At 44.5% G+C, this 26,156-nt stretch overlaps 1 protein-coding gene across 1 annotated transcript; it reads left to right on the forward strand.

Annotated features, from left to right (window-relative positions):
- Window positions 1-1,949: 1,949 nt before the first annotated feature.
- LOC311246863 (guanylyl cyclase-activating protein 2-like) lies at window positions 1,950-24,373 on the forward strand (the record flags this gene model as incomplete). The annotated part of the gene is made up of 4 exons (XM_084337106.1): window positions 1,950-2,150; window positions 2,868-3,017; window positions 4,848-4,947; window positions 24,255-24,373. The coding sequence occupies 4 exons, from the start codon at window positions 1,950-1,952 to the stop codon at window positions 24,371-24,373; spliced, it is 570 nt and encodes a 189-aa protein (XP_084193232.1).
- Between the last annotated feature and the right edge of the window lie 1,783 nt (window positions 24,374-26,156).

The raw sequence follows: 26,156 nt of genomic DNA on the forward strand, positions 1-26,156 counted from the left end.
ACGAGTTTGCAAATACACCTGCCAAAGCTCATTCTACGACTCCTCTAATGCAATATTCTCTCCCCAGCCAACATGTTCAAACTGAAAATATACAGGTTCATTTGGAAAAGGATGTTCAAGGTCATGTCATTCATACTACACCCCCTGCCGGTTATATTTGCAATGTGCTACAAAGACAGAATGACATAACTGCTTTACTGGTTAAGCAAAATCTGTATTCCACTCTACCACCAAGAGACATTCCTGTGTATGATGGTGATCCATTAAAATATGAAGGTTTTATCAGTGCATTTGAGGGAGGAGTGGAGAAAAGAACTGATGATGACAGTGACTGCTTACACTTCCTAGAGCAATACACAAGAGGACATCCAAAAAAACTGGTCCGCAGCTGCCAACATCTGCCTCCATCACAGGGCTATCAGAGGGCAAGACATCTGCTCAAAGAGCATTTTGGGAATGAGCACAACATTGCAACAGCATACATGGAAAAGGCCTTTGCTTGGACAGCAATCAAGCAGGATGTTGTGAAAGAATTGCAGGCATTCTCTCTCTTCCTCAGAGGCTGTTGCAATGCAATGGAAAATCTAGCCTATATGGAGGAGATGAATGTTGTGTCAAACATGAGGACCATCCTTATGAAACTGCCATACAAGATCAGAGAAAGATGGAGGAACAGGGCATGTGAGCTACAGGAGCTTGGACATCGTGCTATTTTCTCAGACCTGGTCAATTTCATAGAGAGACAGGTGAAAATACTGTCTGACCCGCTTTTTGGAAACATCCAGGATGCTAAACAGAATTCAACTGTCAAAACCTCAACCATCATTAAACCAAGAGAAAGGTCAAGCCCAAGAAGCAGTTTTGCAACAACAGTAACACCCATGGAAACAGCAGTGGAGTCAAATAGAGTGCAAAGAAATGTATTCATCAGTTCTCATAATTCTTGTCTGTTCTGCAATAAAAGTGATCACACATTGGAGCGGTGTCCACAAATGAAGAAGAAGAAACACAGAGAGAAGATAGACTTCTTAAAGGAAAAGGGAGTCTGTTTTGGCTGTTTGAGAAGAGGACACTTAAGCAGAGACTGCAAAAGTCGTTTAACGTGTGGTACATGTAAACAAAAACATCCCGATATACTCCACATTGAACAAATGGCACAGGAATCATTAGGAGACAATGCTGTCATCTCACCTCTGGCGGCGCCCATGGCAAAAACAGGGAAATTACATTTGAGTTTTCAGACAAATAAGCAGGATTTCACATTTGATTATAGGACCATGTCTTACCCAAGGTACACAACAAACAAACTAGGCTCATATTGTTTAACGCTTCATCTCCCCCTCGGCTATGATGACCTCAGTTTGATTAATCAGACTAATGTGTTTACATGACAGTTGCAATGGTCAGGGTATTGTCTTAATCAGGTTATAATCGTAGTATTCATGTAAACTGGGTCAAATGTTTATGTCCAGACTGGAATTTGACGTCAGTAATCTCCCTGAGAGCTCTCTAGTGGACTTTAGCAATCCCCCAGGGGCAATCCACTTGCATCACTCTGTGTGAATGATGAGTTAGAGCCTACGCATAATCATGCTTTTTCTTTTTATTGAATGGTTTACTTTACGTGAATTGGAGATTTCTTTCCCCCAAGAACATTTTGACTGGATTGTTCAGAGGATATTGAAGAATGAGCACACAATAACAATTATTCAGGGAGGATTTAGGAAAGAACTTGGCGGGGGAAATTGGATTTGTCAGGCCAGAAATAGACAACAACACAGTACAACAAGGTGTTAACAACAGGGTTTAACACATGCACACAAGCCTTGGGACATGTTCAGTATGTGTGGTAGGGTGGGTGTAAGGAATATGCTTATAGTATCAAGTACTGATTTTACTTTTTTTTTTTTTTTATCTTCATGATCTGTCCATACAGATAATTTGTGATTATGGGTCAGTCACAGAGTGATACTGATACGGAGGTGGCTCTTAATCACATTCAGGAGCTCTACCGAAAGTTTGCAGATGAATGTCCGAGTGGCAATTTGCATTTACATGAATTCAAGAAAATCTTCGGAGTCAACAGCAGTTCCATGGAGGAAGAGTCTGCATATATGGACAACTTGTTTCGATCATTTGATACAAATCGGGTAATGTAACAACTGTACTAACATTGAGGCTTGTGTTACCTGTAAGAGAGTATTGTGGGGAAAAAGAGAAATTGCTTCTTTTTGATATTACTTATATGTTGATGCTGCTGCTGCAGGCTGATGAGAGAACAGGTCAGCTCAGCAGTAAGAGCACTAGACGCAATATAGCACTAATCATATAAAGATAAAATAAGAAAAAAATAGTAGGAAGCTAAGGCCTGATTATCTATGTGTTATCAGTAACAGGGTGATGGTGAATTTATTTGTGAAGTGATCACTTTCGTGCAGAGATTAGAGAATAATCAAATTTTATGGTGGTTGAATGGTCAAATTGTCCTCAATATATCCAGAATTTTTATTGCATAATGTTGCACCCTGTATAACAGACTTCACGTGCCTAACTGTACATAATAGATTAGCACATTTACTCAGTAGCTTCATTAGGGTTAGGGTTAGTACAGTTAGTATAGTATATTCCATAGAATCACTTGTTAGTTACACTGCATATTGTTATTGTATTCACTGTTACCTTACACTCTGGTTAGATGCCAACTTATTTCCATTGTTCTGTACTTGTGCTGTACGATGACAATACATTTGAATTTAGAATCTAATCTAATCTAATCTATTTTGAAGATAAACCAGGTTACTGGGAACAACTGCCTACACAGGCCTCTTTCTCTGTCTCTCACACTCTCTAGCGTGTTTTCCTCCCAGGACAACCAGATAGACTTCATGGAATATGTAGCAGCAGTGCATCTTGTTCTCCGCGGGAAACTAGAAGACAAGCTGAAGTGGTCCTTCAAAGTTTACGACAGTGATGGAAACGGTCGTCTGGATAGACGAGAGTTGAAACATGTAATCAAGGTAAGTATTCAAGAACATAAAAAAATATATATAATAATTGAGGTATTTGTTGATGCACTGGTGATTGCCTCTTGAGCCATATGACCCCCCCTCCCCCTCCCCCACCACCTCAAAAGGGGCTTAGTTCACAGAGGGTAATTATACATTTATACACAGAAGAACCCCAATATGGTATGTTGAAATAGTTCATCACTTCACTTGCTCACAGTGTACCTTACAGTATGTGCTATGCATTTAGACCAGAGCCTTAATTGTTTGCATCACATTAATTAAGAATCACTAAACGAATGCATTACCCACCGGTATGTGTCTCCCATCATGACTCCAAGCTTCATATGCACCATAAGTAAGGGATAATGTATAGCTACGAGGTCATTGTCGCAAAATAATTGACCGACACAGAGTTTAAAATACCGAGGCGCCTCGCCGAGGTGTTTTAAACGTCAGTGAAGGTAAATAATTTTGCGACAATTATCGAGTATAGCTATACATTATCCCGCTTATTACATGGCTAACTTACTAACAATATACCTAATTCATTTTACGAGATCAAATGCAGACGCAGTTCTGTTCTGTCGCTCCCGCTGTCATCGCCGGCAGCTTGCACTGATGACTGAATGCAGCTGTGCATATGCTGAGCAGCTGAAACAGTGTGTGTCAGTGGGCTTGATTACTCCAGCTGCGAAAAACAATAATCACCGGTGGTTATCGAAAAATAATTCACCGCTGTCGGGGGCTATTGACCAATCACAAGCAAGCATTTCGGCGAATATTATAACGCCATGTAATAATGGTAAATAATTACATTGGGTACCTCTAATCATTCTTAAGAATGAATTCCAATTCAAATGAAATAAAAACAGCAATAAGTCATACTGCATTCATTCTTCTCATTGAAAACAATCAATCTCTTATTGATTGTGAGACTGTGACTGTTGAAATTGGGTTACTGTCAATGTTAGTGATACAAAATATCACTATCTGCCCCTTACAGTTGTTCTAAATTATGGCTTAAATGATGCATCCCCTACAAAAAAGTATCATGATATTTAAAAAAAAAAGTATCATGGTATTTATATAATTTTGTACACTAGCTAAATATTATGGAAATATTGTGATATCACCATTAGTATCATGGTTTCAGTTGGATCCTACCATGGTATTATTTAAAGGAACACACCAACATTATGGACCAACATTATATACCATCTTCTCCAAAGTCAGATAAGAAGATAGATACCAATTTCCTCTCTGTGGGTTCAAATGGTAAATGGTGCATTTATATAACATTAGCACTTTACAAATGTTGTTCCTCACATTCACCCATTCACTCACACATTCACACACCGATGGCGGAGGCAACCATGCAAGGTGCCAACCTCCACATCAGGAGCAATTAGGGGTTGAGTGTCTTGCTCAAGGACACATCGACACGCTGCCCAGGAGGAGCAGGAATCGAACCGAGAACCTTCCGACTACCAGACGACCGCTCTACCTCCTCAGCCACTGTCGCCCCGCGTTCAGTAGAAAGCTATCCGGCTGCAAGCTAACCCAGTTCATCTCAAATTAATGGAAGTGTATATGGACCACTAGCCTAGTTTAAAACTCTGGGAGAGGTGTTTTTGGGTAACAGCTAGGCTAGCTGGTCCATATCTGCTTCCATTCATTTGTGATAAACTGGGCTAGCTTGCAGTTGGATAGCTTCTACTGAGGTAATTTGTATCTATCTTCTTGTCTGATTCTGGAGAAGACAGTAACCATAATGTTGGCGTTGGTAATACTGGAGCTGACACCATCTTACCTCACTCTAATGTTGTTTTCTCATCATAGATTATCTACAAGATAAAGAGGCAAAACAACCCATCTGCCAAAGATAACATTGATGATATCTGTGATAGAATATTTGAGGTGGTGGACAAGAATAAAGATGGTAAGTTCCACACAAAGCATGGGGCATCTTACTTTAGCTACTATGTAAATTACAGAATTGGCCTATTGATTACTACCTCTGTGATTCGTATTGTTGGTGTGCCCAGAAGTGGTGTGTCCTATTGGATAAATGTGGTTTAATAACCCTCTCTCTCTCTCTCTCTCTCTCTCTCTCTCTCTCTCTCTCTCTCTCTCTCTCTCTCTCTCTCTCTCTCTCTCTCTCTCTCTCTCTCTCTCTCTCTCTCTCTCTCTCTCTCTCTCTCTCTCTCTCTCTCTCTCTCTCTCTCTCTCTCTCTCTCTGTGCGCATGCGTGTGTTTGGATTGATTGATTGAAAACTTTATTAACAGATTGCAGAATGGGTACAATACAGTACAGCTCAATACACACAATTGTTAAGGGGATGCAGACCAGAGAAAGACTTTCGTCTTGTTTACATCAGGGTCCCCCATTTTCAATTCATCAGGACATATATGACATACATGACATACAGATAGACAGTACTGCTACATCTATACATTTATGACATACCAGATTTGCAAATACAGTACTGTTTGTGATACAAAAAGAGTCCAGAAAAGGGAGTATATACATTTGACGTAAAAACTGTACATTGGGATATTGACAACCATACTAGGTAATTTACATTGGAGGGGGTTGGGGGGGGGGGAACACTGTACAAACAAACAAAACTGTACATTGGAATATTGACAAAACCATACTAGGTAAATTACTGTACATTGGAGGGGGTTGGGTTAGGACATTTACATGGGCCAGTTTCGAATTGCAGTCTCCCGTAGGTGTTCCTTGAGAGTGGTTTTGAAAGTGGGTAGTGATTCACATTCCTTTACAGCTTTGGGTAGGGCGTTCCACATTGATGTGGCATAATTGCGAAACGTGTTTAGTCCCTTGTTTGAGCCGAATCTGGGTTTAATATGATTTGTGGAGCTCCCTCTGGTGTTGTGATCGTGGTATTCACTGACCTTTGGGAAGTATTTTGACATGTACATGGGTACCTTTGTCGTGTAGTGTATCTTCTAGACCAGGCCCATTGCAAGTTGCTGTACTCTGTCTACTCTAAGCCATCCTAGGTTGTCAAAGTGGGCAGGGGTGAGGTGGGTTCTAGGAGTAAGGTCAAGCAGTAGTCTGACCAGTTTGTTTTGAGATGTTTGTAATTTTGTTTTTAGCGCCTTTGAGGTGCTTTGGTACCATGAGGTGCAAGCATAGTCGTAGTACCCTTGAATGAGTGCTCCTGCCAGAGTCTTCAGGGTATTCTTGTTTACCAGAGAGGAGATCCGGTACAAGAATCGAGTTCGTTGGTTGACTTTTTTTATTACATTGGATGCCATTTTGTCACAGGAGAGATTAGCCTCTAGGATGGAACCCAGGTAGGTAATTTCATCTTTCCTTGTGACAATATTGTCACCCACTGTAACTGAGAAGCCGTCGGTCTTGCTGAGTTTTTTATTTGAACCGAAGAGAATGGACTCTGTTTTGCCCATGTGTAATGATAGTTTGTTATCAGCGAGCCATATGCAGATTTTGCCTAGTTCTGAGCTGAGGGTTTTTTCAACCTGTAACTTGTTCTTGTCAGAGACCAGCAGGGCTGAGTCGTCCGCAAACAGGAACAAGTTGCAGTCACAAGCTGACGACATGTCATTTGCATAAATTAGGAACAGTAGCGGTCCTAGTATGCTTCCTTGTGGAACACCACAGCTCACTGTGAGGGGGGGGGATAGGGTACCGTTTACCTCCACCATCTGTTCCCTCCCCTCAAGGTAGGATTGCATCCAGCTCACTGATAGACTATCAAAACCAATTGCTTTCAGCTTGTCAATCAGAATGGAGTGATTGACAGTGTCGAAGGCCTTTTGTAGGTCCAGCATGACCATGCCGCAGTATTTGCCCGCGTCCACCTCTTGTTTGATGTGGTCGTTCAAATAGAGAAGGCATGTGTCAGTGGAGTGGGATGTTCTGAAGCCAGATTGGAATTCGTAGATTAGATTTTTTTCTGCTAGGTACTTTTCGACCTGTTCGTAGACAATTTTTTCCATGACTTTCGAGATGGAGGTGAGAATAGAAACAGGGCGGTAGTTGACTGGGTCTAATTTGCTGCCCTTTTTGTGCAGAGGGGTCACCCTCGCAATTTTGAAGTCCTTGGGGACGTGTCCCTGTTTTATGGAGAGGTTTATTATGTGTGTGATGACTGGGATGATGGCGGCTGCTGAGTCTCTGAGGAATTTGGAGGGGATGTTGTCATGGCCAGTGGCCTTGTTAGGTTGGAGGGCGCTCAGTTTTTTGAGTACCTCATCTGTTGTTACCATTTCCAGCTTGAAGTCGTCCTTGCGGACCCCTAGGTTTTTGTAGTAAGCTACTATGTGTTCTACCCCATAAAGCCCTGAGTGGGAGGGTAGTTTGTTTACCAGTGTTGTGGCTATGTTTGTGAAGAAAATGTTTAAGTAATTGGCTACATCCAGCTTGTCTGTGATGAGCGTGTTGTCCGTTTTTATGTTTATGTTTGAGAATCTGGTTTTAAGTTTTTTACTGCAGCCTAGTTGATTATTGAGTAATTTCCAAAGTTCACGTGGTTTGTTTTTGTTTTCCTCAGTTTTGTCATTGATGAAATTCTTTTTTGCAGTTTTGATCATGGAGTTTACGTCGTTTCTTAGTCTGTTTCTTTCCAGTTTGAGTTCAGTCACGTGGGCTTGGAGTTCACTGCTCATGCTTTTGGTAAGCTTTGACTGACTTTTACGGAACTCTGAGCATTTTTTGTCTGTGGTTTTCATACCGGCCAGTATTTCGGAGTGCATCCACGGCTCAGCGCGATTTTTTACCCTGGTGGTTCTTAGGGGGGCCATGTCGTTTAGTATTGTTGAAAATTTGGTTTTGAAACCAAGCCATGTTTTTTCAACCAGTGTACCATTGAGTTCATCTGACCAGTCCAGACTCTCCAGTTCAAGGTTAAAGGCCTCGCTAGTGTAGGTTTTGAGGTCTCTAGATGTGACTGTTTTGTGGCAGCCAGCCTTTTGTTTTAGCTTTTTGCGGGTACAGAATATCATATAATGATAATTTAACCCGCATGCTATAACCCCTTTATTAGAGATCTTGGACTTGTCGGAGGTCAGAATGAGGTCAATGGTAGTCTGAGTTGATTCACATACACGTGTGGGTTGGGTGATTAGCTGGCTGAGGCCGTGCAGATCACAAAACCTACTGAATGACTTGAAGACGGGTGCATCTTTTCGTTGCATATCCGTGTTCCAGTCTCCAATAAGAATTTTGTCTACATCCTCAACTCCAGCTAAACACCCGTCAAGTGTATCATAAAAGCCACTATGATCTGGCGGTCTGTAGATTGAGCCAACCAGTAGGGATTTCGCCCTTTCTAATAGGATTTCCACCCATACAGTTTCAATTGATTCAGGTCATTTCTGTTGATGAATTTGGTGTCTTTGTGTATGTACATACAGACAACCACCTCCATGTTTGTTCCTATCATTCCTGATTATTGAGTAGTTCTCAATCTCTATCTCTGGATCTTTTACAGAATCGTCAAGCTTAGTTTCTGAGAAGCACAGTATGTTTGCCTTACCATTTATGAATAATTGTTTGATTTCATCCAATTAGTTTTTTAGGCTGTTTATGTTAAAGTGGAAAATGTTCGGTCCATTAGAGTTGGTTATTTCCTTGATGTTGTCCGGTTTGAAGTATTGTTCATTTGTGATCTGTTCCTCTGTGTGGGGCGGGGGGGCTTTGTTGTCGTGGGTGGGAAGGGGGGGGGGGGGGGGGTTGGGTCCCGCGCCGTGCTGGTACAACAAAGGACTCGTTCCTGGTTGATTTCGCTGTTAGCTCTGCTGGCTAGCCGGCTATCGGGCGTCGAGATGTTTGAGTCCCGCGTCGAGTTGGTCGTCATGGTTGCGACCCTCGGTTCACCTCCACTCGTCTCTGCCTCACGTGTGCTCGTCTGCTGCGGCGTCATTGGGGGAGAGTCGCCGTCCGCGCTGTGGATGTAGCCACGGGTTGAGTTGTTGATGTTGTTGGTCACGATGGGCACCTCCATCGCTTCTTGTGCTGCCAGACCAAGTCTTCTAGCCTGAGTTCTGGTCAAAACCGGGCCTGGGTTTAATTGAATGTCTCCCGAAAGTAGCAGAACCAGGATGATCATGGTCCTACGGTCCAATCTGCCAGTCGGGGGTACGTTTTTATGTACCGGGCTCGCTGTTAGTAACGCGTGTATAGCCGCAGTTCCAACGCCTAGATGTTTCTTTTCCGAGCCATTGAGAAGGTAGAAGTCACTGTGGGTCTCGTTTAATCCGTTTTCACTTCTCTCCACTTCTGATTGATTTTGATCCATTGATGAATTGAGGTATGAGTCCGTAATCCATATTAGCAGGAGGAGAAAATGTGCACAAAACCTTGTTGTTTTGGTTCTTTGGCAAGAGCTCTCAGTAATGCGACTGCTCATGACTGCGCCGGACGTGAGCTGAGTGGGGAGGCTTGGTGAGAGACTGCGTGTGCGTGAGTTTCTAATCTTTTTTCTATCTGTGTTTTGTTTTAATGTTATGAATTAGAGTGTTGCTTATTTATTGGTAGGTTGCTATTTTTAGTGTTATTGTGTTAACACGGAGGTTGGTTAATCTCGGTTTGCGTGTCGCTGTCGCCTGTCGGCCAGTGCTCGCTGGTTGGAATAGGCCGCTGAAATGGAGGTTCCTACTCTCAGCAGAAAACATGGCTTTAAACTCGCAGTTGGAGCTGATGTGTCAGTGGAAGATTGCAGTTTAGCTGTGGGAAAAGTTGTGGGCTATGACAACATTGTATCTGCCGCTCGGATGAACGGCGCGATGGTTATGTTTGTGGATCACGTTGAAAAAGTTAATAAGTTGACTGAAACCGGCGTCACGGTTAAAGACTTATTAGTGAAGGAATTGTCGCGGTATGGTAAAATAGTCGCACCCATTAGAAAAATATCGTCTGGCTGTAAGTCCCCATTACTGGCGCACGTTGTATCACACAGACGCCAGGCTCTAATGATCATGAAGAAACATGACGAGGAGCTTGATCTGGTGTTTAAGTTGAACGTTGATGGGTTTGAATATGTAGTATATGTGAGCTCTGGGGTGTCAACCTGTCATGGCTGTAAGCAGCACGGCCATTTCTATCGGGACTGTCCTGATAAAGTTCCCACTGCAGGAGCGCAGGGGGGGGGAGCAGGTGCGGACGCACCGAGGAGTTTTTCTGATGTAGTGGCGAGGAAGGCTAATGCTAATAAGAAAACGAATGACAGTGAAAAAACAACAGGAGATCAGACTGGTGTACGCAGAGAGGAAGGCACTGTAACTCATGGTGCTTCAAATGTCAACCAGGAGCTAAATAAGAGCAAGGAGAGTGGTCAAACAGGAGATAAAACTGGTTTAAATGAAGAAGAAGGGAATGTAAATGAAGGACAATAATGAGTGCAGGAAAAATCAATCAGCAGGAGACAAGTCAAAACAAGGAGAGTAGAAAAACGGTAGATAGTGATGGTGAATTGATGGATGAGTCTTTCTTTTTTGTGATCAAATTCTTTTTTATTTTCCATTTTTCAAACATGAAACATCACAACTCACAACACAATAATAACAATAATACATAAAAGACATCCAAAAACATAAACTAACCCAACAATGATTAGACAATAAATTAGACAGATTATACATTTACATACATATCCAGTTCAAATAAGCTGTCACAAAGTATAAGGAAAATAAAAAATTTAATATAAAACGGGCTTCCTGAGCCCCCTCCATCCCCAGGCCCGGCAGCCCCGAACCCCAACCCCGGAGGACCCAGAGTCCGGCGCCCCCGCGGGCCAAAGCACCACACCACTTTAATGCCTCAATCTATATCCAACTCAGGGATATCCTTTCTCCAAATCGTATCTAGGGGTAGGTCCTTATATGAGGACATAAGTAAGTGCCGATAAAAGTCAGAGATGAAGCCTCTCGATGTCTCCCTGTCATAAAATAATTTGTGAAACCGGTGTCGCTCTAGTGGAATGTCCCATGGAACGCCATGAGCCTTCAGAGCTGCTCTCATTTGTAAATAAAAGAAAAAGGAGGTTCTGGGGAGATCATATCCGTTGGATAGATCCTGGAAAGAGCGGAGACCAGAGTTATCGAAGATATCCCCCAATGTATGGATGCCTTTATTTTCCCATCTAGGGTACCTAATAGGTTGCCGTCCAATAAGAAGTAAATTGTTATTAAATATAGGGGAGTGCGTGTGCCATTTATGGCGGTTAGTACACGCTTTCTGGGTGTCACGCCAAATCTGGATCACATGTGTGATAAGAGGGCCAAATCGTAATTTGCATTGCTTAATTGAAATGTTGGTATACACAATATCCTGAAGTCTATAAGGGGTCACTATCTTCTCCTCCAATGGTCGCCAGGACACGGCTGCATGAGCGTCAAACCCAGTGATGAGAGGTCTCAAAGAGTAAGCTTGAAAATAATATTTGAAGTCTGGAAATGCTAAACCCCCGTCGAGTCTACTCCTCTGTGCAGTGGATCTCTTTAAGCGTGGGCCTTTGTTGTTCCAGACGAATTTATATGCAGCAGAGTGCAGTTTTTTCCAGTAACCAACAGGAGGAGATAACGGTAGCATGGAGCTGATAAAGTCAATTCTGGGTAAAACATTCATCTTAATTATTGAGGCACGGGCCTGTAATGAGTTTTTTTATTTGGACCACCTGTTAAAATCATTCGTAATCCTGTCACCCAAGCTGGAGTAGTTATACTTTACTGTCTGGTTAATAGTGGGGAATATTTCAATCCCAAGACACTTAAAGTGCTCTACCATGAGTATGTTTGCTGGGAGGATGGTTGCCATCGCAGTCTCATTGAGTGGAAGGAAGGCTGATTTTGGCCAGTTAATCTTAAATCCAGATAGACTGCCAAAATCATCTATTACTTGGAGAAGATGAGGTAGAGAGATGGCGGGGTTCTGCACAAATAGGAGTACATCATCTGCGTATAAGCTGATATGGTGATGTGTGCCCTTAATTGACACAGGGGATATAATCTGGGATTGTCTTATGTACTGAGCTAGAGGTTCGAGTGATAAAGCAAAGAGTCCGGGACTAAGAGGACAACCCTGTCTAGAAGAGCGCGAGACAGGGAAGAGTGGTGAGCAGAGTTTCCCTGTTAAGATCATGGCCGAAGGCCCTGTGTAGAGAACTTTGATCATGTGAATGAACCCCTCACCTAACCCCATCCTTCTAAGGACTGCCCACAAATATGACCACTCCAATCTATCAAAGGCCTTCATCGAGTCTAAGGACATGACAGCCGTAGGGGTTGCGACATTCTTGCTGGCATCAATCACGTGCAGTAACCATCTGATATTATCCGTGACCAGTCGGCCTCTTATAAAGCCAGTCTGATCGGGGGTTAACTAGAGATGTCATATGCTTTTGGAGTCGGATGGCTAGCACCTTAGCATATAGCGTGAGATCGGCTCCGAGGAGACTTAAGGGTCTATAGCTGCCACATTCGGTGGGATCCTTATCTTTCTTGAGTAGGACAGATATAAGTGCCATATTGACATCCCTGGAAAAATTGCCCTCTTCGACTGAGTGTAAAATCATTGATAGTAATAAGGGACCGAGTACATCCCAGAACGCAGTATAGAGTTCCGGTGGAATGCCGTCCCAACCAGGAGCCTTGCCCTGCTGCATGTCAGCAATTGCCTCCCTGAGCTCATCCAGTGTGATAGGTTCAGCTAACCGTTTAGCGTCATCCTCTGAGATTCGTGGTAAGTTAATTTGACTAAGATAGTCCTCCAGCTTGATATGATCATAGACCACTTCTGACTCGTACAGGTTGGAATAAAACGAGCGAAATGTATTGTTGATTTTGTTGGGGTTGGTGGTTATCTCCCCCTGTTGGTTCTTAATGGCAGGGATATCTACAAATTGTTCACTGGCCCGTATCTTCATAGCCAGTAGGTGACTAGGTCTAGAGCCATGAAAGTAGTAGTGTTGTCTTGTTCTGTGCATTTGAAACTCAGACTGTTGTCTTAAAATAGAGTTAATCTCCTTTTTCACCACCCTAATTTGGAGCTCCAGTCGGCTAGAATAGCTGTGCTGCATAGAAGACATCATTGTTTTATGAGGCTCTTCCAATTCCACTAACTTGGAGAGACGACCCTTGCGGAGATTGGAAGCAAATAGCGTGGTGTTACTTCTAATAAACCCCTTAACCGAATTCCACAAAATTCTGGGGTCCTGTACCGATCCAGCATTAAACTGCAAGAATTCAATGAGCTTCTCCTTAAACTGTAAGTTAAATTCCTCGTTCTTCAGCAGCATTGAGTTAAAGCGCCATCTAGGGGCACGGGACGTTATTTTACTGAGTGAACCCTTAAGGAGGATGTATTTGTGGTCTGACAGTGCAATTGGCTTCAAGTCAACGTCAAAACTCTCGAATAGCCTAGGGGAGGAGAAGACATAATCAATTCTGGAGAAAGTCTTATGTCTCGCGGAGAAGAAAGAGTAGTCTCGCGAGGTTGGGTTGAGTACCCGCCACATATCCATAACCCCCGTATCTTTAGACCAGCCACATAGGGCCGCGGACGCCTGCTTTTGATCGTGGGTTACTGCATCTCCGGATTTATCAACCAATGCCACATGGCATTGAAATCAGCACCCACTATGAATGAGTACTCAGGTAGTCTCAGCATATCTGTAGTGAGTGCAGTATAAAATTGTGCGTCATACACATGCATATGGCGTATGCAGCTATAAGAGCAATTTTCCTGTTAGTGTATTCCATTTTTGCTATAGTGATTTGTCCTTCTGCATCAGACCACACGTCTAATAATTTAATATTCAGCTTTCGCTTAGCTACTATGGCTACTCCACGACTTAGTGCTAAAAGAAGAGGAGCTTATGTTGTGATAAAATTTGTTTTCAAGTCTTGCACTGTCAGCCTTTAAAAGATGCGTTTCACTCAGCAAAGCCACATCGACCTCCTGCCTTTTCATCCATGTAAGTACACTTGTGCGCTTATGATGGATATTAAGCCCCCCTGGATTCCAGATCAAGATGTTCAAATTAGCCATAGTCTAAAAAGGCTGCAGTATGACTGAATGTAATCCGTTTGGAGTAGAACACCATAACATATATATATCCACTTGTTAAGGTCCCAGTGAGTTCCGAGCAAGAGCGTGAAAATAAAAATAAAACAGATCGAGTCGACTGGAAAGAAAAACAAAAAACGACACAATCCCCCATTCCCTCCCCCCTCCCCAGAATACTTGTCCAGTACCAATCAAATAGCCCTCGATACCCCTCCCCAGAGGCACCATGCCCCATTAAGTAGGTTGCTCTAACACCGACTGAGCATACCATCTAACAAAAACACTAAGTACCCAACTCGCTCCGTATAAAAGCTGTGCACGAATAGAACAATTAAGGCATAGTAACAAATATAACAGTCCTCTAGACTTTAAATTCCTGGTATAACTTCTCAACAGTAGTCATATGTTTGCATTCAGGTTGTGCTTGTTAGGTCTCAAAGAAATTAAATAATATAGAAATAATAAATGCACATATACACATATATATATATATATATATATATATATATATATATATATATATATATATATATATATATATATATATATACACACACCCACACACTCACCCACGCTGGTAATGTAGTACCAAAATAGGGTAGATCCACACAACGCATGTATCCACCGACAACTATATCCTGAGTGGTAGAACAGGATAAATTAAATAGTGAGTGAGCACATACACATACATACGCCCACCCATACAACCATACACACATATACACACACACATACCTGTAAGAGTATTAATATGGCAAGTGAAATTATATTTGGCCATTTCAGCCCATATTTGACTAAACATTGTGTGCCCTCTCCCTCCTATTAAAATAATAATAATAATAATAATAATAGTAATAATAATAATAATAAAGAAATAATAATTGCCCGCATATATGTGCAACCACCACCTCCTATAATATATATATATGAATGTGTGCGTGCACCTATACACACACACATACACACACACACCGCAGCAGTGTAGTACAGAAAAAGGTAGATTCACACAATGCATGCATCCACCAACAACTATCTATGTAAGGCAGGGTAAATGGAATATTGAGCACACACACACACACACCCATGCACTCATATATATATAAGAGGGTATTAATATGGTAGGTGAAATTATATTTGGACATTCAGCGCCCTCTACCTCCTCTTAGCCTCCATCACCGCTGAATAGTCGAGATGCCGAGAGCATTGGTCGCATAGATACGACGTCATCAGTCTGTCCCAGAGATATCATATACACAGTCCGCTCCGGACCCGAGTTAGCAGCGAGCAGTGGCTATTGCAAATTAATGTCTATATCAAGTCCATAGCACAATCCCAATATACACAAAACATTCATTGTAACAACCTCTGTTAACTGTTGTCATAATAATAACATTTAGCTTGACTGGCTTCGGCAGGCAGTAACAGTAGGGATAGCTGCGATATTGCTATAGCTGGCTAACGAGGCTAGCCGATACCTTCTCCTTGTTTGTTCGATTCCCTCGTTTTCAGATGCCTGGTTATATAATCCTCCTCCTCGGATGGGTCGTCGAACGATTTCTGCTCCCCTTTAGGAGATGTGATTTTCAACGTCGCCGGGAACAGCAGACCAAACCTGATATTCGGGCAGCTGCATAGCATCTCTCTAGCCTCCTTGAAGGCCGCCCACTGTTTCCTTACTGCCATCGTGTAATCTGGGAAGATGTAGATCTGTTTCTTGTTGTGGTGGATGGGTCGTTGAGTCGATGCCTTCCTCAGGATATCCACCTTCTCCTGGAAGTAGTGGAATTTGATCACAATCTGTTGCGGTGGTTCCCCATCCTTTGGCTTGGGTTGCAGACTCCTGTGCGCTCGGTCAATCGTCGGGGTGTAGTCCAGGTTGAGTGAATCTTGGAGCAGCTTAGCCACCGTTTCTTCCATACGCGCACCTCCAAAACGTTCATCTACTCCAATTATCCGACAATTGTCTCTGCGTTGTCTGGACTCAAGGTAATTTGCTTTGGCCGTTAGTTGTTTGATATCAGATTTCATCGATTTCACCTCTGTTTCTAGCTCGACGACTCTATCGGAGTAGTGATTAGCTCCCTCTTCCAATGCTTGTATAGCTGTAGCCTGTAGCTTGATATCTTGGTTAGCCTGATCTATAGCCTCGTGTTGTTCCGAACGCACGTTAGCTATTTCTCTTCGTAGTTCGTCGGAGAGGTCTCCCATCTTAGCGTACAGTTCCGTGGTTATTATAGCCACCGTGCTTTCTATCTTTGACATCAACCGTTGTTCCGAGTCTTTGATGGCTTGCATGATGGAGGTGAAATGCATATATGGCGCAGCCATTTTGGGCGTCCCGGCCCCAACGGTGCCCGAGGCTTTCGGGATTGATGTAGGCCTGGTTTTGCTAGCCATCTGAGGGTCGATTGTCGTTCAAGTTTAACAGAATATTTGCGAAAAAACTGTTTTCCTTGTGTTGTTGAGTGGTTATACTCTATTTAAGCAAGTTCTAATATTCGTCTAAAGGCTGAAATTTTACGAAATAATTGTTTTCGTGCAGAGCTCAAATCGGACACGTGTTACATATTGCTGCTCACGAGCACCCCCCGATGGATGAGTCTTTCAAAGTCCCTGGTGCTGTTAAAAGAAAGGGAAAAGAAAATACTCAAATAGACTGTTCTCAGGCGAAGAAAGCAGTAAGCATGGTCAAGGGAAGGAAGCCGGAGGAGAAGTCAGAGTCTGAGTCATCTGGTTCTAGTATGGAAGACGAGGAAGAGGAAGATGATGGGGGAAGCGAAGGCACTGGCAGTCAGAGTCAGAGCTGGTCTGAAAAAAGGGAAGGGAAGGGGGAAAAAATGAAATATGATGTAAAAAAAGTTAAACAACTTACTGCTTATCTCTTACAGAATGACCTCCTAGACCCTAATCAGTCAGGCTTCAGGACTGGCCACTCCACAGAGACAGCCCTCATTGCGGTCACAGAGGCACTTCACTTAGCAAAAGCGAAAGGCCTCTCCTCTGTCCTGATTCTCCTAGATCTATCTGCAGCCTTCGACACAGTCAACCACCAGATCCTCCTTGCGGCCCTCGCAGGAATGGGAGTGGCTGGCTCTGCGCTGACATGGCTGTCATCATACCTCAATGACCGCTCCTACCAAGTGTCATGGAGAGGGACCCTGTCGGCCACCCGCCCCCTGCGGACGGGTGTCCCCCAGGGCTCGGTTTTAGGACCCCTTCTCTTCTCCCTCTACACTAAATCACTGGGTAACATTATCACGTCTCATGGCTTCTCCTACCATTGTTATGCCGACGATACTCAACTCTTCCTCTCCTTCCCTCCCTCAGATATCCACGTCTCTGAGCGGATCTCGGCCTGTCTGTCCGACATCTCAGCCTGGATGACGTCCAACCACCTCAAACTGAACCTAAGCAAAACAGAATTGCTCCACCTGCCGGCCAAATCCTCCCCCCTAACCGACCTTTCAATCACAGTCGAGAATACAGCTGTGACTGCGTCCCCGACCGCCAAGAACCTTGGTGTTGTCCTCGACGACCAGTTGAACTTCTCTGCTCACATCGCAGCGACGACCAGAACCTGCCGATTCCTCCTGAGCAACGTCAGAAGGATACGCCCCTTCCTGACAAAAGAAGCCACCCAACTCCTCGTCCAATCAACAGTCATCTCCCGCCTCGACTACTGCAATGCACTGCTCGCTGGCCTCCCGGCCACTGCCACTAAGCCTCTTCAACTCATTCAGAACGCAGCGGCCCGCCTGATCTCAAACCTACCGAAGTCGGCCCATGTCACCCCACTTCTTAGGGACCTGCACTGGCTCCCCATTGCTGCACGAATCCGCTTCAAGGCCCTCGACCTAGCATACCGTGCGGCAAAGGGAACCGCTCCCGCCTACCTCCGGTCAATGGTCTCTAACTACACACCCTCAAGACCCCTACGCTCTGCATCTTCTGGCCGCCTCAGACCTACTCCTATCCAAGCTCCGGGAGGGTCATCAAAGAGAAGTCGCCTATTCTCAGTCCTTGCCCCACAATGGTGGAATGAACTACCCACCCCAGTTAGGACAGCCGAATCACGTCCAATCTTTCGCCGTCGACTAAAGACGCACTTCTTCAACCATTATCTGAATTAAAAAAAAAAAAAAAAAACAATAAAAAAATCTAACCCTAACTAACCGTACTGTCATGCACTTGTCCTAATAAACTAACCTACACTGTAGCACTCAACACTTTGATGAACATTGTTGCTCAGCTGATAGAGTTGTGCCCTTCCTGATGGCTTGTCGTACAGAACTTGTAAGTCGCTTTGGATAAAAGCGTCAGCTAAATGACTAAATGTAAATGCAAATGTAAACATTTCTTGCGAGTAACAAAAAACAAGAAGTGTGAAATTAAAGATAATTTCTCAGATAAAGAGGCTCTTTGTTCCTCTGTCAACTCACAGTTGAGAAGCAGAGAGAAGGGAGGTTATACTACAAAGGAGGGGTTCAGACTGAAGAAAATAATGCAGAATATCAAAAAAGGGAATGTTCAATGGTGGTGAAACAAAGCTCTAGGACAGGCTGGTTCCTGTGTGTTTTTTCTTGTTTTGTTTTAATACAAGGTTTGAAATTGGATGTTTTTTTGTTTTTATTGGAATGTAAATTTATATGTTTATGTGACCTGACTCCATTTGATCAAGGATTTTTTTGCTGCACTAACCGAAATGTAAATGGTAACACTTTTAACCCTTGTGGTCCCAAGGGGAAATAATTTTGTGCAAGATGTCCAGGATCCGTATGTCTGCTAGTCCAGGACTAGAGGGACGGGTCTTGTGCATGTAGTTAAGTGGGCACTTGTGACAGTTTTTCTGCTTAAATACCAGCTTTTTCTCTGTTGGATTCATTCTGAGGACAACAGCAGAGAGGGTAGGCTCTTTTAACTGAATACTGTGTACATCATTTTGAAGTGTGTGACTAAATTGTGTTGTGGAAATTGTTTGTAATTAGTTTCACCCAGCTGACAGAAACTGGAGGTGTGGCCTTTGTGCATGTAGTTAAGTGGGCACTTGTGACAGTTTTTCTGCTTAAATACCAGCTTTTTCTCTGTTGGATTCATTCTGAGGACAACAGCAGAGAGGGTAGGATCTTTTAACTGAATACTGTGTACATCATTTTGAAGTGTGTGACTAAATTGTGTTGTGGAAATTGTTTGTAATTAGTTTCACCCAGCTGACAGAAACTGGAGGTGTGGCCTTTTGCTGCAGGTGTCACTCATCAGTAATTAGTGATAGTGATTTAAAGACTTGCTAGCATAGCGTCAGCGAAGCGTCGAGAAACGAAGAGGGACAAAGAGGAGGAGTTTTCCTGGAGTTCACCGCAGAGGGATCCACCGATCCACCCAGTGCTAAGTACACCATAATCCCATATTCCCGTCCCACTCTGCTATTTCCCTACTATCTTGCTTCCTCCCTAGCCCCTTCAACCTCCTCCTACCACTCTTGACACCACAATGTGCCTCATACCTATATCCACAATCTGCTCCTCAAGAACAGAATCAACCCATCCACGCCAGTTTGCTAGCAACCCGGCTAATCTCTCCTACCCTCCTACAGCCACTAATACACCTGTCACAGTACAGGGAGGCTTATGGAATTGTCAATCAGCAGTCAAGAAAGCTGACTTCATTACTGCCTACGCCCATAGTCTAAATCTGCAGCTCCTGGCTCTAACTGAGACCTGGATAACCCCCAATAACTCGTCAACACCTGCAGCATTATCTACAAACTATAACTTCACTCACACACCTCGACCCTCCAGACGGGGTGGAGGCACTGGCCTCATGACATCTCCTTCATGGGCTACAAACCTAATGCAACTCCCAGAACTGTCACTCTCCTCCCTCGAATATCATGCAGTATCTGTCTCTAATCCTTTCAATCTCACCATTGTTACACTCTATCGCCCTCCAGGTCCCCTCGATCACTTCACAGATGAGCTGGACATGCTTCTAAGCTCCTTACCGGAAGATGGTACCCCGCTCCTTCTATTGGGCGACTTCAACCTGCCTGACTCATCTCAGTCGGTCCCAGTGGTCTCCCTCCTACAACAATTTGACCTGACTCCCACTGCCATGCCTCCCACCCACAAAGCAGGCAACTCCTTGGATCTCATATTTTCCCGTAACTCCAGCATCATTAACACCACGGTAACTCCCCTACATGTATCTGACCATTCCTTCATATCCTTCTCACTAACTCTCATGCTTAACCGAAAAGTCTTCACCCCAACTCAAACCGTCTCACTCAGACGCAACCTGCCCTCCCTATCCCCCTCCACCCTCTCCTCTGACATAATATCCGCTCTACATTTGAGTGACACCTTCTCTGCTCTCCCCACAGAGATGGCAACCTCCACCCTCCTCTCAGCCCTTGCAACCTCCTTCGACAAGCTCTGTCCCCTCGTTGAGAAACCTGCCCGCCGTTCCCCACCCAGTCCATGGCTGACGGATGCAGTGAGAGAACAAAGACAGGTCCTGAGAGCGGCTGAGAGGAAGTATAGAAAGTCACGCCTCACTGCTGACATCGACACATATCACAACCTCTTGTTAACATTCTCCAAAACCATTACTAATGCCAAAGCTTCTTTCTTTCACCATAGGATCGAGGCCTCTGCCAAGAATCTTCGCAAACTGCATGCTACCATGTCCTCCCTCCTCACTCCCCCCCCACCTCCTCCTCCCTCATCTTTTTCTGCCGAAGACTTTGCGATCTTCTTTGAGGAAAAAGTGGAGAACATCCGCAGCTCCTTCTCCCAACCCCCACCCATTCCAAACGCTGAATTGAGAACCTCATCCTTCACTCTGTCATCTTTCTCTCCCATTACAGAAGCCGAGACCCTGACACTGGTAACGTCGAACCGTCCGACTACATGCCAGCTGGACCAGCTACCCTCCCCACTCCTCCAGACCATAGCACCGGACATCCTCCCATTCCTAACTGCAACCATCAACTCCTCACTCAACTCGGGGGTGGTCCCCACCTCCCTAAAACAAGCCAGAGTCACGCCCCTCATAAAAAAACCAACCCTGAACCCCACCGTCATAGCCAACTATCGCCCTGTCTCTCTTCTCTCCTTCCTTTCTAAAACACTTGAACGTGCTGTATCCAACCAACTTACTGCTTATCTCTTACAGAATGACCTCCTAGACCCCAATCAGTCTGGCTTCCGGACTGGCCACTCCACAGAAACGGCCCTCATTGCGGTCACAGAGGCACTTCACTTAGCAAAAGCGAAAGGCCTCTCCTCTGTCCTGATTCTCCTAGATCTATCTGCAGCCTTCGACACAGTCAACCATCAGATCCTCCTCGCGGCCCTCGCAGGAATGGGAGTGGCTGGATCTGCGCTGACATGGCTGACATCATACCTCAATGACCGCTCCTACCAAGTGTCATGGAGAGGGACTCTGTCGGCCATCCGCCCCCTCCGGACGGGTGTCCCCCAGGGCTCGGTCCTAGGACCCCTTCTCTTCTCCCTCTACACTAAATCACTGGGTAACATTATCACATCTCATGGCTTCTCATATCATTGTTATGCCGATGATACTCAACTCTTCCTCTCCTTCCCTCCCTCAGATATCCACGTCTCTGAGCGGATCTCGGCCTGTCTGTCCGACATCTCCGCCTGGATGACGACCAACCACCTCAAACTGAACCTAAGCAAAACAGAATTGCTCCACCTGCCGGCCAAATCCTCCCCCCTGACCGACCTCTCCATCACAGTCGAGAATGCAGCTGTGACCGCGTCGCCGACCGCCAAGAACCTTGGTGTTGTCCTCGACGACCAGTTGAACTTCTCTGCTCACATCGCAGCGACAACCAGAACCTGCAGATTCCTCCTGAGCAACGTCAGAAGGATACGCCCCTTCCTGACAAAAGAAGCCACCCAACTCCTCGTCCAATCAACAGTCATCTCCCGCCTCGACTACTGCAACGCACTGCTAGCTGGCCTCCCGGCCACTGCCACCAAGCCTCTTCAACTCATTCAAAATGCAGCGGCCCGCCTGATCTCAAACCTACCGAAGTCAGCCCATGTCACCCCACTTCTTAGGGACCTGCACTGGCTCCCCATTGCTGCACGTATCCGCTTCAAGGCCCTCGACCTAGCATACCGTGCGGCAAAGGGAACCGCTCCCGCCTACCTCCGGTCAATGGTCTCTAACTACACACCCTCAAGACCCCTACGCTCTGCGTCTTCTGGCCGCCTCAGATCTACTCCTATCCAAGCTCCCGGAGGGTCATCAAAGAGAAGCCGCCTATTCTCAGTCCTTGCCCCACAATGGTGGAATGAACTACCCATCCCAGTTAGGACAGCCGAATCCCGTCCAATCTTTCGCCGTCGACTAAAGACTCACTTCTTCAACCATTATCTGAAATGATAAAAAAAAAAAAAAAAAAAATCTAACCCCGACTAACCTTAATGTCATGCACTTGTCCTAATAAACTAACCTACACTGTAACACGCAACACTTTGATGAACATTGTTACTCAGCTGATAGAGTTATACCCTTCTTGCTGTCTTGTCGCACAGAACTTGTAAGTCGCTTTGGATAAAAGCGTCAGCTAAATGACTAAATGTAAATGTAAATGTAAATGTAAAGGGAAAAGGTGTTCCCCTCCAACTGTGGGAGCGAGCGCCATTACAGACTTGTGAAGCCTGCAAGTCTCACTCAAAGCCACAGTCCTAATGTTTCCCGCTCGTATCACGAAGACGAGATGGAGGGAGAGACCTCCGAGAACAGTTCTTGTCGGATGGCGTTGAAGCGGAAAACACTTTCTGACCCTAAGAGACCCCTGACCTACGACCCCAAGAGACCTCTGACCTTTAAGCAGCACTCTGAGAAGTGTCCCTTAGCCCTGTACCCACAGCTAAGGGAGAAGAACTGTGCCTGTGAGGCCCAGCACCACCCTGCTGCATGGGAGGGGCCCCGCTGGCTCCCCCATGGCAGTGGTCTCAGGGACCGGGATGCGGAGAACATCAACATGTTGTGAGGATTGGTCCGATTCCGCACGCTTCAAGGTACCAATTACCTTCGCGCACCTGAAGTGAGTTCTAATCAGCTCGGTGGAGCCCTTATATACTCTGGTGTTCCTAACGTTCTGTGTCGGGTCGTTTTGGATTACCACTGGCTGCTGCATGTTTCCTCCTGTGTTGTACCTCGTCTGTTTCTCTCCAGGACGTCTATGGAAGTCGCCGCTGTTGCTTTGCTCTGCCATCCGTTGGATCTCTGCCTCGTAGACCGCTTTGCGCAATTGCGCCTTGGTGAGTTTTGGAACATTTTTTTTGGATACTCTGTTTTTCTCGCATTTTCCTGGACTCGGGACCTTTCTGTTTTTTGTGTGTTTGGGTAACACTGAAGAGGAGCCGCTTGTTGTTGTTACTGACTCAGCTAAACAATTCTGGACTGCATTGTATTCCGTTCGCTCGTCTTGTTGACATTATCTCTCTCTCTGTTTCCCGAGTGGATCGTCAAGTAGCTGCAGAGCCGCAGAGTCAGAGGCGCAACGCCACAGTGCCGTCTCTGCTCTGAAGACAAGCTGCAGAGCCGCAGACAACTCTGCCAAGAACATTCTCCCTTTGTGCTTTAGTTGTTTTCGCTCATTTCTGTTTTGTAAATAAATACGCCCTGGTTTTTGGCTAACTCTGAACTACCTGTATGTGCCGTGCTATTGGGGTTGTTGACAAACCATAACACATGTCTTCTATTCAGGACAAATGGAAGAACATGGACTCGCGATACCTAGCACATAGATGGCAAACTGAAGAGCCATGGAAAGGAGTGTTTTCTGCCTCTGACCTGGAAGGCAGCAAGAATGACTGTCCTTTTGGTTAGGAACCAGAGTCTGTTTTCCACTGTTTTTTGGAGCGTTGGTGCTTCAATGAAGCTTTTTTGTTTTTTGTTTTGTTTGTTTGTTTGTTTGTTTGGTTGTTGATGTGCTTTTTGTCAGGAACCAGTCTGTTTTTCCACAGTTTTTTGGAGCGTTGGCGCTTCAATTGATTGTTGATGAGCAGCTCCGTTTTAACCCCTTATTTCTGTGAGGATTTAAATAGCGTCTATGTGTGAATATGATAATTGAAAAATTAAAATATTTCCTTTTATTTATTGAAATAAAGGTTCTTACAAATCTAAAATATCTCTCTCTCTCTCTCTCTCAGGCCAGATTTCTTTGGATGAATTCATAGAAGGTGCCCAGAGGGACCCCTGGGTTATGGAACAACTCAAACTTGACATTCAACCCCGTGGTTGGTTCCTTGCACATGGAAATATCACCTGACCCCATTGGTGTCTCTCCCAAACTGTGGATGAAAGCACATATACTGTATATAGGATAAATGATTGAACACAGTGATGTAAATAAGCAGCCTTGAGGAAGTAATTTCTATACGCAAAAAGTGTGGGCACCAACGTGGTAATCTTTGTGGACAGTAAGGAGCTTAGGAGATTTGGTGGCCCACTACAAAGATCATGTCAGCCATTGTGCTGTTAACGTAGTACTGCAAGCAGACTGAAAGACAGGACCACCTGAAGATGCTCTGACAATGACAGACAAACAACAATTCAATGCTCTGTTTGGGAGAAAACCGAAGACGTCTTCCCACACTGGACTCATCGTTCCACCTCAGCTGAGAACTGCTATGTGTATGGCGATCCATTGTCTTACGGCCAGTCAACACTGATAGATCTTTATTGCTAAAGTATTTTTTACTGCTACCCATCAGGTTCATAAGAATAATATAAATCTAGGGCGGCCGGGTAGCGCAGCAGACTAAGCGTCTGTCTACCACCGCATAAACACTGGTATCGAATCCGACTGTCAGCGGTCCCTCCGGCTTGGGCGGTCGTCATACTTACACAATTGGCAGTGTCAGCGGGTGGGAAGCCGGCGGTTGGTATTCTGGTCATTGTAAACAGCTACTCCTACAGGTCGGTCAGGGCGCCTGCACAGCGAGGGAAGGAACTGGGTAAGGTAGTGTGATCCTCCCACGCGTTACACTTCCCCGGTGAGAGTCCTCGCTGTCAGGTGAAAAGAGGCTGCTGGCTGTCTCCTATGTATCGGAGGAAGCATCTGATAGACTTCAGGGCTCCCTAGACCGACCAGTGGGGGGCACATGCCAGCAACGACCAGGAAGGGGAGGGGGGAATTGGCATAACGACTAAATTGGGATGGGAGGAAAATACAGAAAAAATAGGAGGAGAAAAAGTGGATAAAAAATAAAGAATAATATAAATCTGGACTTTTCATAGCCCTTGTATCAAAGCTACAACAAGCTATTCAATCTCTCACAGGTTTGGTAATTATAGGGAATATTTATCGAAAATATTATCAGCATTGTCTAGACCGGAAATGAGTCCCAAGGTTTCCTCACAGAATTGTAGTTACCATCAGTTTACACTTTGATGTTATATTCCTAGATTATATTTGATTAGTCTACAGCTAATTACACCTTTTCCTATCCATTTTCAGCTTTCTCAGAAACGTGTGTTGAACAATTATTATGATTTAATAACTTAAACACGGTGTGTGTGCATTTGTGTGTGTGGGGTATATACTGCATGATCAGTCCTCCAGCTCATCTTCACTCCCCATCAGCACCAGCTCATCTTTCTCATCTCCCCTCTCTTGACGACCAGGTCTACGCCTATAGTTGTATAGTTGTTATTACGGTATAGTTGTTATTACGGTATAGTTGTTATTGCCATAAATAACACCATTCAAATAAATAATTGTATTTTTATTTGAAATCATTTCTTTTACATTTACATTTACATTTACATTTAGTCATTTAGCTGACGCTTTTATCCAAAGCGACTTACAAGTTCTGTACGACAAGCCATCAGGAAGAGCACAACTCTATCAGCTGAGTAACAATGTTCATCAAAGTGTTGAGTGCTACAGTGTAGGTTAGTTTATTAGGACAAGTGCATGACAGTATGGTTAGTTAGGGTTAGATTTTTTTTTTTTTTTTTTTAATTCAGATAATGGTTGAAGAAGTGAGTCTTTAGTCGACGGCGAAAGATTGGACGTGTTTCGGCTGTCCTAACTGGGGTGGGTAGTT

The sequence above is a fragment of the Notolepis coatsorum genome (genome assembly GCF_963971535.1).
Source record: "Notolepis coatsorum genome assembly, chromosome: 20".
Classification (NCBI taxonomy): Eukaryota; Metazoa; Chordata; class Actinopteri; order Aulopiformes; family Paralepididae; genus Notolepis; species Notolepis coatsorum.